The 15286-nt window shown below is 33.8% G+C and overlaps 2 protein-coding genes across 5 annotated transcripts in view; both read left to right on the top strand.

The window, feature by feature from the left end:
• The window catches only part of frem1b (Fras1 related extracellular matrix 1b), a 61929-nt gene extending 53012 nt beyond the window's left edge, over positions 1-8917 (top strand). For 2 of the 4 annotated variants that reach the window (XM_048164784.1, XM_048164780.1), the window contains 12 exons: positions 233-647; positions 2706-2907; positions 2991-3135; positions 4051-4180; positions 4253-4325; positions 4424-4573; positions 4657-4940; positions 6863-6910; positions 7743-7922; positions 8175-8290; positions 8402-8487; positions 8566-8917. In XM_048164784.1, coding sequence (XP_048020741.1) covers positions 233-647; positions 2706-2907; positions 2991-3135; positions 4051-4180; positions 4253-4325; positions 4424-4573; positions 4657-4940; positions 6863-6910; positions 7743-7922; positions 8175-8290; positions 8402-8487; positions 8566-8753 — 2017 coding nt within the window. In that variant the 3' untranslated portion in view covers positions 8754-8917. Of the gene's footprint in view, positions 1-232; positions 648-2705; positions 2908-2990; positions 3136-4050; positions 4181-4252; positions 4326-4423; positions 4574-4656; positions 4941-6862; positions 6911-7742; positions 7923-8174; positions 8291-8401; positions 8488-8565 lie in introns of those variants that run through there. The other 2 variants (XM_048164787.1, XM_048164795.1) reach the window with 2 other exon arrangements.
• Positions 8918-9367: 450 nt separating this feature from the next.
• Positions 9368-13646, top strand: atpaf1 (ATP synthase mitochondrial F1 complex assembly factor 1). The gene is made up of 9 exons (XM_048164806.1): positions 9368-9597; positions 9683-9791; positions 9963-10010; positions 10126-10188; positions 10317-10367; positions 10564-10611; positions 12653-12748; positions 12825-12932; positions 13013-13646. Exons 1-9 carry the CDS (start codon positions 9389-9391, stop codon positions 13187-13189), a joined length of 909 nt encoding a protein of 302 aa, XP_048020763.1. The 5' UTR covers positions 9368-9388; the 3' UTR covers positions 13190-13646.
• The last annotated feature ends 1640 nt before the right edge of the window (positions 13647-15286 follow it).

Consider the following 15286-nt stretch of genomic DNA (forward strand, 5'->3'; position numbering starts at 1 on the left):
GGGCAGCAGCTCAGAACATGCTGTAAAACTGACCTTACAATAAAGCGATAAGGCATGAGAGGCTGTGCGTTACTGTGATTTTACTATGGTTAAAGGTTATGGTTATGCCTGAGTGGCTTATAATGGTTTTACTTAAAGCAATGTGACAAAAGAGTTATACCCTCAATAAACTGTACACATATCAGAAATTTTTCTACCACTTTTATGACGCAAAATATGTTCTCTCCTGCAGCTTTGTCGTTACCAATGGTGTGACGTCCAGAAGTGGTACTATTCTTTTCGCTGTGGAACACAGCGACCGTATTCCACCAACCTTGAGTATCAACAAAGGCCTTGAACTCACAGAGAACTCTATGAAGACCATTTCCTCCAATGACCTGAAACTGACTGATCCAGACACAGCTCTGGAGAATCTCACCTACGTCGTTATTCAAAGCCCACAATATGGAAAGTTGCTCTTGAAAGGATTACCCCTCTCCAAGCCTCATTTCACACAACTGGACATCAACAACATGGATCTAGCTTACCATCATCTAAATGGACGAGCCAAGATCGACAGGTTCACCTTTCAGCCTACTGATGGAACTAACACAGGTTATTTGGAGTATGGACAGCTGAAGAGTGAACCTGCTGTTTTTACCATACAGGTAGGCTGTTTTTTATTTAATGAAATAAGAACTAGGAAATATTCTAAAATATGTAAATAGGTACAACTACAACATACTTTAATAAAATCCAGGTTTTTACTGCAACCTCTTACAAAAAAAGGTAACCTGGTTAACCGTTTACTTCAAAATACCATAGTGACTGCAGATAGCATTAAGGGGAGGAGCATTCTAATTGTAGGGATCATCTGATTGGACAAAAAATCTGTGTAGTCCAGGATAAGTCATTAATATTTTGATTTAGTTTTTGTTGATGAGAAAACCCTAATTTTAAATGTTTATGTATCTCATAAAGGTGAAAGGTGTCAGCTTTTATGGGTTAGGATATAGACTCAAAGCTAACAAATTTGGGCTAAAAGCAACAAAACTGTATAGGCTAATCTATTCTTATAGCCTTTAAAATCATAATAAAACGAATTATGAGGCTACGTTATACTATAGTTTGCCATACAGTTTCTGTCAGGACTTTTCTGTGAGGAAAACATTTTCTTTTCTGTATCATAGTTAACATAACTCTCAAATAAACGGCTTCCACACAGACCACTGAGCCCAGCAGGAGAGCAGCGGGTTAACAATGCGTTCCCTGTTGTATTGCATGTTAAACGGAAAGGCTTCGTTGGCCAGGTGCTCGTGCAGGTCCGGTGCCATTCACCATGTCATAGCGTCGCTCTCTCGAGGCCCGCGCCCTAATTTAATATTCCGTTGAAGCGGTCAGCGAGGCGGCAAACGCGCTGGCCAGCACATCCAGCTCTGTGCTACCGAGAGAGAAAACCGCTCCCGCCTGCACAGGTGAATCAGCCGAAAACTTTGTCTGCGCCCCGCGGGAGCGCGCACACCGTCACTTGGCTGAAGCCGCGCATTGCTTACTAAAGTTGAGGCAAAAATGCGGCGCGTGCTTGTCTAACTGCCCGACCCCTGAGACCGGGTTGGTCATAAATAATATAGGCTACATTCTTCCCCTCACATGACTTTACATATGATAATACATACATACGACACAACAATAGCACAAATTGTGTTTTAAGGAGGCTTAAGTTATGATTTTTCTTGTAGACAATAAATGTAGGCTAGTATTGCGCCATTTTATAAACATCAATATTTTTGAACCAAAATATAGAGGGAGATAGTGATGTCACATAAGTCAAAGTTCAAATTACACAAATGTGTTTTTGATGGCAGCGGTTTTAAACCCTCTTAAATTAGAATATTTTCTGTGAATTCTGTCCTCTAAACTAAAATGTCAACATTTTCATTATATTTAGCTTTTTTGAAAACAAGTGAAGGAGTTTTAATTGAATGAAATGAATTGAATTTTGTTGTCACATATACTATGGTTTGATGTTATACTTATATGCAGATTATTAGTCACAGTATTTGTGGACATAAATATATGTATATATAAAAATTATTTTAAAACTAATAGTCATTGCACTTGCTTTTTCTGCTTTGTTCACTTGCTTTTTTCTCTTTTTTTTTAACAAATCACTTAAAATATATATTTTTCATCTTTAATTTTTTTATTAATGTTAATGTATTAAATAAATAATAATATTTAAATAAGGTGTGTATTTACATCTATCAAATCAATAGACAAGGAAAAAGCAAATACACAACACTACAAGATTTAAACTACAGTGATTTGACTTAAAAAATAAACCTGAAAAATATTAAAGTGTGAATATAAAAAGTGTGACAGCTAGTCCTGGTCTGTAATGTATATTTTTTATATTTAATTTATAATAACATTTGTTTTTTACGAATCTCTTGTTTTTTTTTTTTTTTGTATTTTTTCATCATTCTGAATTTTTGAAATAGGTCCACTGTTAATAAAATTTTATTTACATTTAAAAAAATTAATAAATAAGAAAAAGGCAAATGCACTTGATAACATTTTTACAAGATTTAAACTACTACAGTGAGCAATGGCTGTGAAATGATTGCTTTGTATACTGTAATGCTTCCCTCTAGTGGTAGTGCAGCATGAATGCAGTTTAAATGGCCGCTCTCTGTAGATTGTACTGAGCTATGATATCTTCACAGATAGAGATAATGGACAAAACACCCCCCAGTATTTTAAACAAAGGGATTCCAAGTACTGTGGAGAATCTTCCGGATGGCAAACAGGGCATCTACATCACCTTCAAAGAACTGCAAGCCTCAGATCCAGACAGTCCAGACGACACGCTCGAGTTCACAATCACAAGGCCGCCACACTTCGGTTACCTTGAAAATGCCCTCACAGGCAGGTGCACGGGTCACTGATGAATGCCTTATTAATATTCACAGATTGTGTCCAGATTATAATGAATTTTCTTCCTATTTTAGGCGCCTATATCAAAGGACGCTTTACCCAGAAGGATCTGGACCAGAAAGCAGTGCGTTATGTCATAGCTGCAGATATGGAAGTGACAGCAGACAGCTTTGAGTTCCAAGTCACAGACCCTGCAGGAAACACTATGCTTCCTGAAGTGTATAAATATTCTCTTTTATGGATCATTTGTTTAGATATCAGTACTAAACTTTTTCCTAACAGTGCAGTTACTGAACGTTAAAGGTGCATAAGTAACCTTAAAAAGTTTAAAAAGAAAGAAAGAAATACTACTCTTTCTGTATTTTGTGTTTTCTAAAATTAGAAAAATGCTTTTTAATTTACTTTTTGGGAAGGTCCAAGATTGCTTGAAATGGACAAAAAAGTACACATGTGAACCTTTAAAAAAAGACTAATAATTTTACCAATTGACTCACTGATGTCTTAATGTGATTTTATAATGAATATTATATATATATATATATAATATGTATATTATTCAAATGCTAAAAATGTTTACCAAATGTTTCACTGAACGTATATGTGTGTGTGCAATAATATAAATTATATTTATGTATTTGATATTATATTATTTTAAGAATTCAGTGATTGATTCGGTAAAAAATATCAGCATTTTTATATATTTTATATAATAATATAATATGAACATAAAATAATATAAACATTAATATATAAACATAATAAATGATACAAAAAAAAAAATTACAATAACAATATGTGAAAATACAAATTACAGAAAGCAGTGCTGTATTTATTCATATATATGTATATATATTTTTCTATCAAATTAATAATTCATTGAGTCATTTGGTATGATTTTTGGCAGTTTTATAAAATATAAACCATAAATATTTAAGATAATATAATAAATAATAATATATTGCAATAAAAATATACAATTTTATACTGTATTTATTCATTTAATTTTTCGTTACAAGTAGGACAGTTGACAGCTTGTATTCCACATTTCCAAATATGATTGGGAATCTGTCTGAATTCTAGACAATATAATTTCAGACCCAGTGTAATTTTTGGCTTTTTCAACTGCCAACACAGGATGGAATTGAGGTGGTCTCGTGTGGAGCTGTCTGCTTCCTGTTATCATGTTTGTGAGAATGCAGGAACTCTAGCTGTGCAGGTGGTGCGCAGCGGGAACAGCAAAGACCCAGCATACATCGGTATACAGGTCCGGTAAATATCTTATCTAACCTTACTATCCTACATAGATGGAGTTTGATTAAATACTTTTGTCTTACAGGTGGAAGAGGGAACAGCCAAAGTCGGGAAAGACTTTACTCACAGTTCTGCCAGTCTTATACAGTTTGATCCAGGTGGTTATCACATCAAACTTCAGCTGTCTTCATGTACTTTTTGTTTTTTTTTTTTATCTTGAGAACATTCTTAATCTGTGCTTTATGTTTGAGTTTAGGTGTAAATGTCAAAATGTGGAACATTTACCTCAAAGATGATGGACTAGAAGAGAACCATGAGAAATTTGATGTGGTTTTGAAGACTCCAAAAAATGCTGTTTTGGGACAGAGGAACAAGGCCACAGTTGAGATTGTGGATCCTAGAAATGGTAGAAAGGAGTCGTCTTCTAAAATCTTGCAAGCCCACATTCTGCTCTTTTTTCTATAACCTGAGAATAATTCCATCTTCCAGGCAAATGTAATCCAGATGACCTTGTTGTTGAAGAAGATGAGAAGCAACATCCTTTCCAAAGCCCACCACACGTCCAAGAGCCTGAACCACCCCTACTTGAGGAATACACTCCAGACCCAAGGAACGGAATCCTTTGGGAGAACTATCCGCCAAGAGGGGACGTCCCATATCGCACTGACTTCAGCCATTTCAGCGTGGGAGAACCTCAGGACCAGGAGGTCTTTCACAGTCAAGGCCAAAGACAGCTGAGGATTCTGGGCAGAAACAGACACAGAGTGAGCCAGGTCACCTCAGCTACAACACTTACTTCATCTAATACCTAGTGTGGTATTAAAATAATAATATTACAGTAGTAGTTGTTGTTAAATGGTTAGTTCACCCAAAAATTTAAATTCTGTCGTTATTTACTAACCCTCATATCGTTCCAAACCCGTAAGACCTTTGTTCATCTTTGGAGCACAAATGAAGACCTTTTTTGATGAAATCTGAGAGATTTCTGTCCCTCCATTGACAGTCTACACAACTGACTCTTTGACACTTCAAAAAGTTCATAAAGAGATCATAAAACTAAACCATATGAATTAAGCGGTTTATATGATGAACAGGTTGAATTTAGGATTTTATGCACATATAAACATTGATCAGCGAACATAAACAGAAGTACGGTCAAGAACAAACCTCTTCTGGAAGCTCAATCATGCTGCGTAACAATGCAATGAACCTCATTGGTTCTCGCACACATCACGCAAACATGCTTGAGTTTGTGAATGATGAATGTTTAATGAATGTTTACATGTGAAAAAAAGCCTGAATTCAATCTGTTTATCATATAAAGTGATCAAGACCGCTCTATTCATATGGATTAGTTTTACAATCTCTTTAAGAACGTTTTGAAGCATCAAAGTGGAAGTTGTGTAAAATGTCAATGAAGGGACAGAAATTTCTTTGATTTCATCAAAAAGATCTTCATTTGTGTTCTGAAGATGAACGAAAGTCTTATGGGTTTGAATCGACATGAGGGTGAGTAATTAATGACAGCATTTTCATTTTTGGGTGAACTAACCCTTTAAAGGTGCCATCGAACGTTTTTTTACAAGATGTAATATAAGTCTAAGGCAGGGATGGGCAACTTCAGTCCTGGAGGGCCACTGCCCAGCAGAGTTTAGCTCCAACCCTAATCAAACACACCTGAACCAGCTAATCAAGGTCTTTAGGATTAGTAGAAAGTTATAGGCAAGTGAGTTTTTATCAGGGATGGAAATAAACTCTGCAGGACACTGGCCCTCCAGGACCGGAGTTGCCCATCCCTGGTCTAAGGTGTCCCCTGAATGTGTCTGTGAAGTTTCAGCTCAAAATACCCCATAGATTTTTTTTTATTAATTTTTTAATAATTAGATATTAAATCATAATTAGAAATGCGCAGATTCAGGCTGCGGCCCCTTTAAATCTCGCGCTCTCCGCTCCCTCCTGAGCTCTCGACTCTATCATTGCATAAACAAAGTTACACAGCTAATATAACCCTCAAAATGGATCTTTACAAAGTGTTCGTCATGCATGCTGCATGTATGCGTCGGATTATGTGAGTATTGTATTTATTTGGATGTTTACATTTGGGTCTGAATGAGTTTGAGGCTATGCTCCCTGGCTAACGGCTAATGCTACACTGTTGGAGAGATTTATAAAGAATAAAGTTGTGTTTATGCATTATACAGACTGCAAGTGTTTAAAAATGAAAATAATGACGGCTCTTGTCTCTGTGAATACAGTAAGAAACAATAATAACTTTAACCACATTTTAAAAATATCACTAAAAATATCATGTTATCATGGATCATGTCAGTTATTATTGCTCCATCTGCCATTTTTTGCTATTGTCCTTGCTTGCTTACCTAGTCTGATGATCCAGCTGTGCACAGATCCAGACGTTAATACTGGCTGCCCTTGTCTAATGCCTTGAACATGAGCTGGCATATGCAAATATTGGGGGCGTACATATTAATGATCCCGACAGTTATGTTGAGATTCGCCTGCTCTTCGGAGGTCTTTTAAACAAATGAGATTTATATAAGAAGGAGGAAACAATGGTGTTTGAGACTCACTGTATGTCATTTCCATGTACTGAACTCTTGTTATTTAACTATGCCAAGGTAAATTCAATTTTTAATTCTAGGGCACCTTTAACATTAACATCTGATTGTGGTTTTAGGCACACATGTCAGAAGTGAACAACAGAAATCAAGAAAGAGTTTGGAGAGTAAGTTTTATTTGTTTTACTTGTTAGTTGTACTTATTTGTTTAGAAAGTAGTGTTATTTATTTAGTTGTATTATTTGTCTTATTTTTTAGTATAAGTAGTATTTATTTATTAGTATTAAATATTTAGTATTGTTTTTATTTCTTTATTTAATTCTTAGTATTTCTTTTTATCTATTTATTCCCACATTGTTTATTTCTTAGTAATATTTATTTATTTATTTATTTATTTATGTATTTATTAATTATATAGTAGTAGTGTTTATTTATTTATTTATTTTGGTTGGTTGGTTGTAGTATTATTTAATTATAGTTGTGGTATTATATTATATTATTTATTTGGTTGTCGTATTTATGTATTAGTAGTATTATGCATTTAGTGTTTATTTTATTTGTTTAATATTATTTATTTATTAATTTATGTATTAATATTTATTGATATATCTATTGGTTTCAGTGTTTAGAACATTATTACTGTAGTTTAATATTACATTTTATTTAATATTGTATTTTTTATTTAATTATATGGTTGTTATATTTATGTATTACTATTATTATGCATTTAGGGTTATTTTTATTTGTTTATTGGTATGGTATTATTTATTCATTTATTTTTCAATAATAATTAGTATTTATTTATTTATTCATATTTATATATCTATTGGTTTCAGTATACAGAATATTGCCAATAATATTTCTTATTTTAATATAATTTAAAATTACATTTTATTTATTTATTCATTCATTCATGCATTCATTTACATACATGCATGCATATATCATAATGTGCCATGTGCAGGACTCAAAATGTGTTATCATTCTTTCATCCGTTAGTTCCATGGACTGATCCCAGTGAGACTAGAGGAAAAGGCGGCAGTACCTCGTGTCCACTCTGAATTGGAGATCACTCCCATCTGGACCTGGCCGGGATATGCCGCTGATGCTGAATCAGTAGAAACTCCCCAGCGGGACTCAGCCTCTTTTGTAATTGATTCAGGAGTGCAACAACACAAGGTATTAAAGCTCATGCCTAAACTGTAAATTAGCTGTTGTGTATTTTTAGATCAAAAAGAGAACATCACGTGGCAATATTTAATGTTTCTTTTTTTCATTGTACATTTTATACTGTTCTGACTTTGTGTCCTACCGTATGTCTTATCTATCAATATAGATTCAAAGTTTCTATTGAACTTTCTTTAACTTTCTTTTGTACTTTCTCAAATATAATGAGCTTTTTTAACATAATTCTTTCCTCTCTTTTTAAAGTCTCAGAAGTCTGTTAGTATAGGTTGTCCTAATGGCTGGACTCACTACCGGATGAACTGTTATGTTTTGGGGCCTGGTGTTGCTAGCTGGAGCAGCGCACAACATGCTTGCATGCTGTATGTTATACCTCTCTCTCTCTATATATGTATATATATGCATGGATTCATACTACATATGCATTTGCCTTTTCCACTACTAAATATAATTGTTGTGACTCCAACATTTAGGCTTGAAAGTCAATTGTCAAGTATCCACTCAAAGGCTGATATGAAGTGGATATGGAAGTTTGCTGGAAAGCAGTCATTCTGGATTGGTAATCAAACGAGATGTGTATCCTGTACGGTACTTTTTTGTAAAGACTGAATGTAAACTTCCCCCTATATTTGTGCAGGGCTCACAGGGGGTCCAAAGCAGTGGTCCTGGACTGATGGAAAACCGCTGACATTCTCCAGACTCAGGAAGGATCACACAAGCTCTGCCTGTGTTTTAGCTCAGAGCCAGAAGATATGGATTCCTCAAAGTTGCACTGATGGATCCGAACACAGATATGTTTGTTCAGCACCTGCACAGATCAGTTAAAACAGATATTTAATTTATAATGGTCTTTTTTTCTTAATGATATAAAATGTATTGTAGCTGTCAAAGCACTGATTAATGATATTTCGGTTTGCAATGACATGCTTTTTTGTGTTATTAAAATAAATACAATTGAGAAATATCAAATAAATTTGATAAAAAAGTAACCTTTTATGGAGTTGTTTATTTGTGGACTATATACAGGTTTTTAAAACATGACTGGTGAATTAATAATAAAAAGATGCTGTTACTTCAAAAAACTGTTAAGACGAACTAAATATATTATGATTTTATGATTAGATAGATAGATAGATAGATAGATAGATAGATAGATAGATAGATAGATAGATAGATAGATAGATAGATAGATTTTAATTTTATAATATATTTTGGTTTCAACAAAATAAGGAACCAATTTATTTAATTCATTTCTTAGTTCTTGTTTTTTATAATATAATTAAGCATATACATAATATATAATGCCTATTAATAATGTCTATTATATGTTTATAACTGTATAATAATAATAATAATAATAATAATATGTTTTGCTTTAGGAGACATCATAAAATAATCTAGAGTAGGAACTAATATATTTAGTGCATATATTAAACGTGGTTCCGCCCGGACACTCATATATGTGGGACGGGGAAAAGATGGCGGCGGCCATGGTACAAATGTCATGTTTGTACCGTGGGATGTTGGCGGTCAGGGCCACTGGCATCCGACCGCTAATTCCAGGGCTTGTGCCATCTCAGTTCAGGGCGTTTTCCATAAAGAAAGAACCGGAGTTGGAGGAAAATCCGTATTATAGTAAATATGAAGAGAAGATCAGGAAGCTGCGCAGGTGAGGAGCTGTCAAATGCTGATGTAGTTTCTATATAATACAATATTGTCAAGCATTAATCTAGTTTGTGCTACTGTAACATCAGTTCAAAACCTCAAGAATATAAAGCCCGATTAGAGAAGCGCAGTGAGATGAAGACGGAGCCACTCGGACAGTCCAGACAAGCAGAATTCGTCAAGTACATGGAGAAAGAGGTGATCAGCACATTTACATTTGATTTTCACGAAATGTATTCATTAAAGTAATTCTAATTTATTATGAATTCAAATACATTTTATTTAAATACATATTAGCCTATATTTCCAAGTTAGTGTTTAATAAATTATGTAATAGACATAATTTGCTCATGTTGTCATATTTGTTAGTTGGACAAACGCGGTAAAGCAGAAACAAGGGGTTTCACTAAATTTAAGGTGAGAAATCAAGCCTATACTATAGAAAATACTATAGTATTTAATTTCATATTGTGATTTTTTGAAACTTTGATTTTATTATTTGCAACCTTTTTTTTTTTTTTTTTTTTTATAGACATTAGGATCTATTCTTAACCTTGAGATGGTTCAGGGGAAATCCGGATCTGAAATTGCAGAGGTAAAACGACACATTTTACAATCTGCACTGATCTGTAAAATAAATTGTGAAAACAAATTATTTATTATTTTTTATTAATTATTATTTTTACTTTTGGCTCAATCAAATCCTTGACTTTGTTGTTGCAGCTTTGGATGCAGTACTTCTCAAAGAAAGACACAATCAGTGCCGTTATACCAGTAAGTTCTGTTTTACATGTTCCCTTATCAGTCCATTAACTTCTGTAACAATAATGATAATAGAATAAACTGTTTTTAATTTAATATGTAATATTTATTTCAATGCAGTTCAGTCTATTGTGATGAGATCTGATTTTATCATCAGATCTATAATGTTTTCACCAGAGATGAATGACCTTGTAATTCTTTATTATAGGGCTCAACATTTGATAATATTTTTGGCCGTTCCAAATCTTGCCCAACGGTAAGAATTTTACCTCTCTGAAACAAAAAAGGTTGAAATACATGTTTTTAAATTGTCAAGTAAAATGTTATACCACCAAACAATAAACCCTGCTAAATGCTAAATGGCCACTTGGTGGCAGTAGATGCTTTCAAGAGTGGCTTTAGTCATGATGTCCTGAGTGAGGATTTTTTAGTTCATCTTTTGAATATCTTGATCATATCTGTGACAATGTTCTATAAAACTTGCCAATAGGGTTGGGAACCGAGTAAATACCAGAACAGTGTGACATTCAGTTCCATTAAAGGCACAATATGTAAGATTTTTTCAATTAAAATATCCAAAAAACGCTAAAACAGTGTTATATATTTTGTTGACTTGTGTACTTACATTATCCCAAATGTTTCCAAGAATGTTTAAATTCAGAGAAATAAGCAATTTAACCAGGACTTATCAATGACATCATACCCGCGTTACCCTCGATTTCTGGTTTAATTTTTCAGAAACCATGGAAAGCACCAAAGACGCTTTAACATATTATATTATATTATATTATATTATATTATAACAGACAGATTATAACTAATCATTGTTATATAGCTCAACACATTAAGTCTTATTCTTTAAATCTAATTTTTCCCTGATTTAGAGCGAGTACCATGTTTTACCATAACTAATAATGATCTAGCTTACTGCAGTAAGTGTCTCATAGTAGCCGAGCGAAGATGAGATGGAGCCGTGGTATCAAGGTGGTACTATACTTTCGCTCCCGCAGACTCGATCAAAAGCACAGCTGTCAACAGCTGTTTATACATAACATTAAATACTAAATAAATAACAAACCAAACTTATTGGAAAAACGAACACTTGAACATATGTCAGCATGATAAGAACTAGCGAAAATGACAGAAATCATCTTTGAAAAAAAAATGTAATGGATTTATTTTATTTTTTTTTAGTTTGGTTCAAGTCAAGGGTGGGGTTATGACCTATATATCAGGGTTTCCCAGACTGGGGTTCATGATGGAACTGCAGGGGGTTTGTGAGTTTAAGTAATTAAATCATTAAAAATGTAAAATTAAAGTAGATGATTTTGAAATAGAAACTATCAAAATAAAACATAAAAAAAACTTGCATGTCCTGTGACCATTAACCAACTTCATTTTATTATTGACCTAACTTATTAACTTAAAATCTAAAGGCTTACTTTAAGTAAATATATTAGGGCAAAGAGTTTCAGCTGACAAAGTTGGGCAATCTCTGCATTACATGTAAATATGAAATGATGTAAATTTGTAATGTGTTTGAAAGACAAAAGCCTTCCAAATACAGTAATACATGGTTAAATGACTCACTAAGTGATAATTCAAATAATAATGTGTTCATCAGGAGTTGATTAGATATACAATGTTGAGAAAACACTTCTTAAAAGTGGAATGATTTCTGTAAATCCAGTGGTCAAATGCTGTGTGGGTCTCAGTATTCAATAGCTGGTTTATGTGTGTAATTCCACAAACCTGGAAGACCTTCTGAATGTATATGAGGCTTTTTAGAAAGGAAAATTTAATAGATATACCCCCAGTTTCACAGACAAGGCTTAAGCTAATCCTAGACTAAAATGCATATTGTAGCCTTTTAATTAATCTTAAAATATGTCAGTGCCATTGTTTTGTCTCAAGATGCACACCAGTAATGTTTTTTTCTAGGGCACATTTATAAAAGCTACTTAAATGCCCTAATTGAACTAAGGCCTAATCCTGGCTCAGTCTAAGCCCTGTCTGTGAAACCGGGCCATAAAGTAGTAGTAGGGAGAACCAATTCATAATTTACTGCTGTTGTCAGAATCACTTGTAATCAATAAACTAACTGTAGTCTGATTATGAGCATTTTAAAATGTAATGTAATCAAATTACAAATACTTAATTTTTGGATTCTGATTATGTAATCCAGATTACATGTAAACAGTTACTACCCAGCACTGCTTACCAGCATTTATATTGACTTAAACTGAAATTCACTGAATAATACTCAATATTTATGTGTTTTGTCAATCTTTGCGCAGTTTCTGTATGCTCTACCCCAGAAGGAGGGATATGAGTTTTTTGTCGGCCAGTGGGCTGGTCATGAGCTGCACTTCACATCTTTAATCAATGTTCAGGTATTATATTTTTAAATCTTTTAATATAAATTGCAAAGTTTTCTGGCTTAGGTACTAAAAATGGCTTTTATTTCAGACTATGGGAGAAAATGCACCCAGCCATCTTATTTTATACCACTATACAGACCTGCAGAAGGACAAAGGCATCGTGCTGATGACCGCTGAGATGGATATCAAATTTGTGGTAAGTTAAATTAAGTTACTTAGTAAAACCAAAAAGCAGCCTATGTAAATTTGAATTAATTTTTTGTAAACCTCTTTCAGACCGTTCACCAGGCACAGTGCTTGGCCAATCAGGTGCAGCTGTTTTACGGATCGCAACGGCTTGAGACTTTCCGATTGGTCGAGGCCTTCAACCACAAACCAGAAGAGTTTAAACACATGTCTGTGATAGCAGAACTAGAACAGAGTGGTATTGGACCAGCAGTCACTACAGACTAATCCAAAGGCATTAAATATGGTGTTGCCTAATGTGGACTGTCGCCTTGGGAAAGAAACGCTCTGTAACTATGTATGGAGTCCCATGAGAGTCTCTGCAGCCAGATAAGAAGATAATGTGTGTTGCCTTTTAGCATTGATGAGTTAAACAGACATATGTCAACAGACAAATATCTGCTACCATGTATGCAGATTCAGATTCTGATTACTTCTCATTTAACTCCCAGTAAATGTTCCCTGTATAATATGGCACAAAAATACTGTACTCTTGTGGTTTTAAGATTATTTTGTGTTTAAAATACAAAAACGAAGCTTATTATTAGGATTAAGATGCCATAGATACTGTATGTTTCCATTAAAACTACTAGATATTTATTAGATATTGGTGGCTCCACTAGATATTTGTGGATCCACTTCCATTGTGATATTATTCATAATAAAACTTAACATTTTTGCAGTATTGATGTACCTAATTCTTTTTGCAAATCACTATGGTAACCCTTTAATTATTTGAACACTTATGGAGCACATAAAAATTAGAAAACAAAATATAAAAGTGACATGCAAATGATGCTTCATTTTGTCATTTATTTTGCTGATGACTTTTAACCAATTTACCTTTTAAGATGAATTTTAGTGTATGTATGAAGTCGCCATAATGTTTCAAAAACATTTGACTTTGTTTTAAACTGTGATTTTAAAAAAGGGTATACAAAAGGCTATGCTAAATTGTGAATGTTGTCTGACTTAAGAGGTTTCAGCATGCCATGCTTTACATCGCCTTTTAATCTCTATTATATTCAGAGGACAATAGCTATAGCCTCAGTCACCTTTTTGCTTTTATGATACGTTTATTATTTATTGCCAATATTAGGTAAAAAAAAAACAAAAAAATCTTTAAAACAATTTTAATTCATAAAATGTCATTCTTCCGCTAGAAGATATAGTTCCTGACAGAACGTCGCTGTCTGAGTGCTGCGCATTGATATAACTTTCTCGTTTCGCGTCATTTCGTGTTATTTATGGACGTTTTTGCCTAACAAAATTTAAATGAAAATTCAAATCCAAAAGATCAAACAATAAATCAAAATTTCAAAACAGCTGCTCAAATGATAAATCAAATGCAATTTCATTTCCTCATTCGGGGAAGCATAAATAAACTGTATCAAAAAATCTAATTAAAACTAACTTGTATTTGATGTTTAATTTTCATTATTAACCCAGTATAAAGCTGGCATAATTAAATCTATAATTCAATGCTCAAATTATAAATCAAATGCTCAAACGGACATCGCAAATAAAAAATCAACTGCTCAAACCGACATTGCAAACGGCAAATCAAATGCTCAAACTGACCCTGCAAATGATAAATCAAATTCAGATGAGGCATGTCAATCAAGCGGTGTGTGGGCGGAGTTTTGAGGCGGAAGAGGAGACTTTCTTGGGTAACTGCCTTACAGTCTATGGTAACTGCCACACTTGAGTAAAAAATCTGATTCTGTAAATCATAATAATGAGAAACTTTCTCGTAATTATGACCTTTTCTCATAATAATGACTTAGTTTATCATAATAATTAGAAACTTTATTGTATTACTTCAAAGCATGCGGAACAGATGGGAGTGGCACGCTAGCGACATCCGCTGGTCAGAACCGTGTAAAAGGCGTGAACACAGTAGGCATGGCACGTTATATATATCAATATAATAACATTAATGCTAAATGATCAGTAGGCCTATAGGCTATTCATTTTTTGTGTATCAACAAGTCAGTGATGACCCACAGATTTCAATCAGACTAGAGCAGTGTTACTCATTGCGCGGCTCGCCAAGCTTTAATTTGTGGCTTGCACACAATTTGTGGGAACGATAGAATGACATCAAGGGAACGTTAAAATAACATTAGGGGAATGTTAGAATAACATTATACTAATGTTAGAGAATGTTAGCATTACGTTATAGGAATGTTAAAATAACGTTAGGGGACCGTTAAAACAATGTTAGAATAACGTTCTACAAACCAAAAACTAACGTTCTGTTTCTGTTTAGAAAACTTTCCTGGCTATTCAAAAACAAATCGTAAAAAAGAACATTCTGCGAAA

This window comes from Megalobrama amblycephala, linkage group LG2 (genome assembly GCF_018812025.1).
Source record: "Megalobrama amblycephala isolate DHTTF-2021 linkage group LG2, ASM1881202v1, whole genome shotgun sequence".
NCBI classification, from domain to species: Eukaryota; Metazoa; Chordata; class Actinopteri; order Cypriniformes; family Xenocyprididae; genus Megalobrama; species Megalobrama amblycephala.

Bases quoted from the DNA above. Each gene is read 5' to 3' on its own strand.
- atpaf1 (XM_048164806.1), top strand. From the start codon at position 9,389: ATGTGGGACGGGGAAAAGATGGCGGCGGCCATGGTACAAATGTCATGT. The intron at 10,368-10,563 runs GTAAGTTCTGTT...TCTTTATTATAG, and splicing joins CAATCAGTGCCGTTATACCA to GGCTCAACATTTGATAATAT. The intron at 10,612-12,652 runs GTAAGAATTTTA...ATCTTTGCGCAG, and splicing joins GTTCCAAATCTTGCCCAACG to TTTCTGTATGCTCTACCCCA.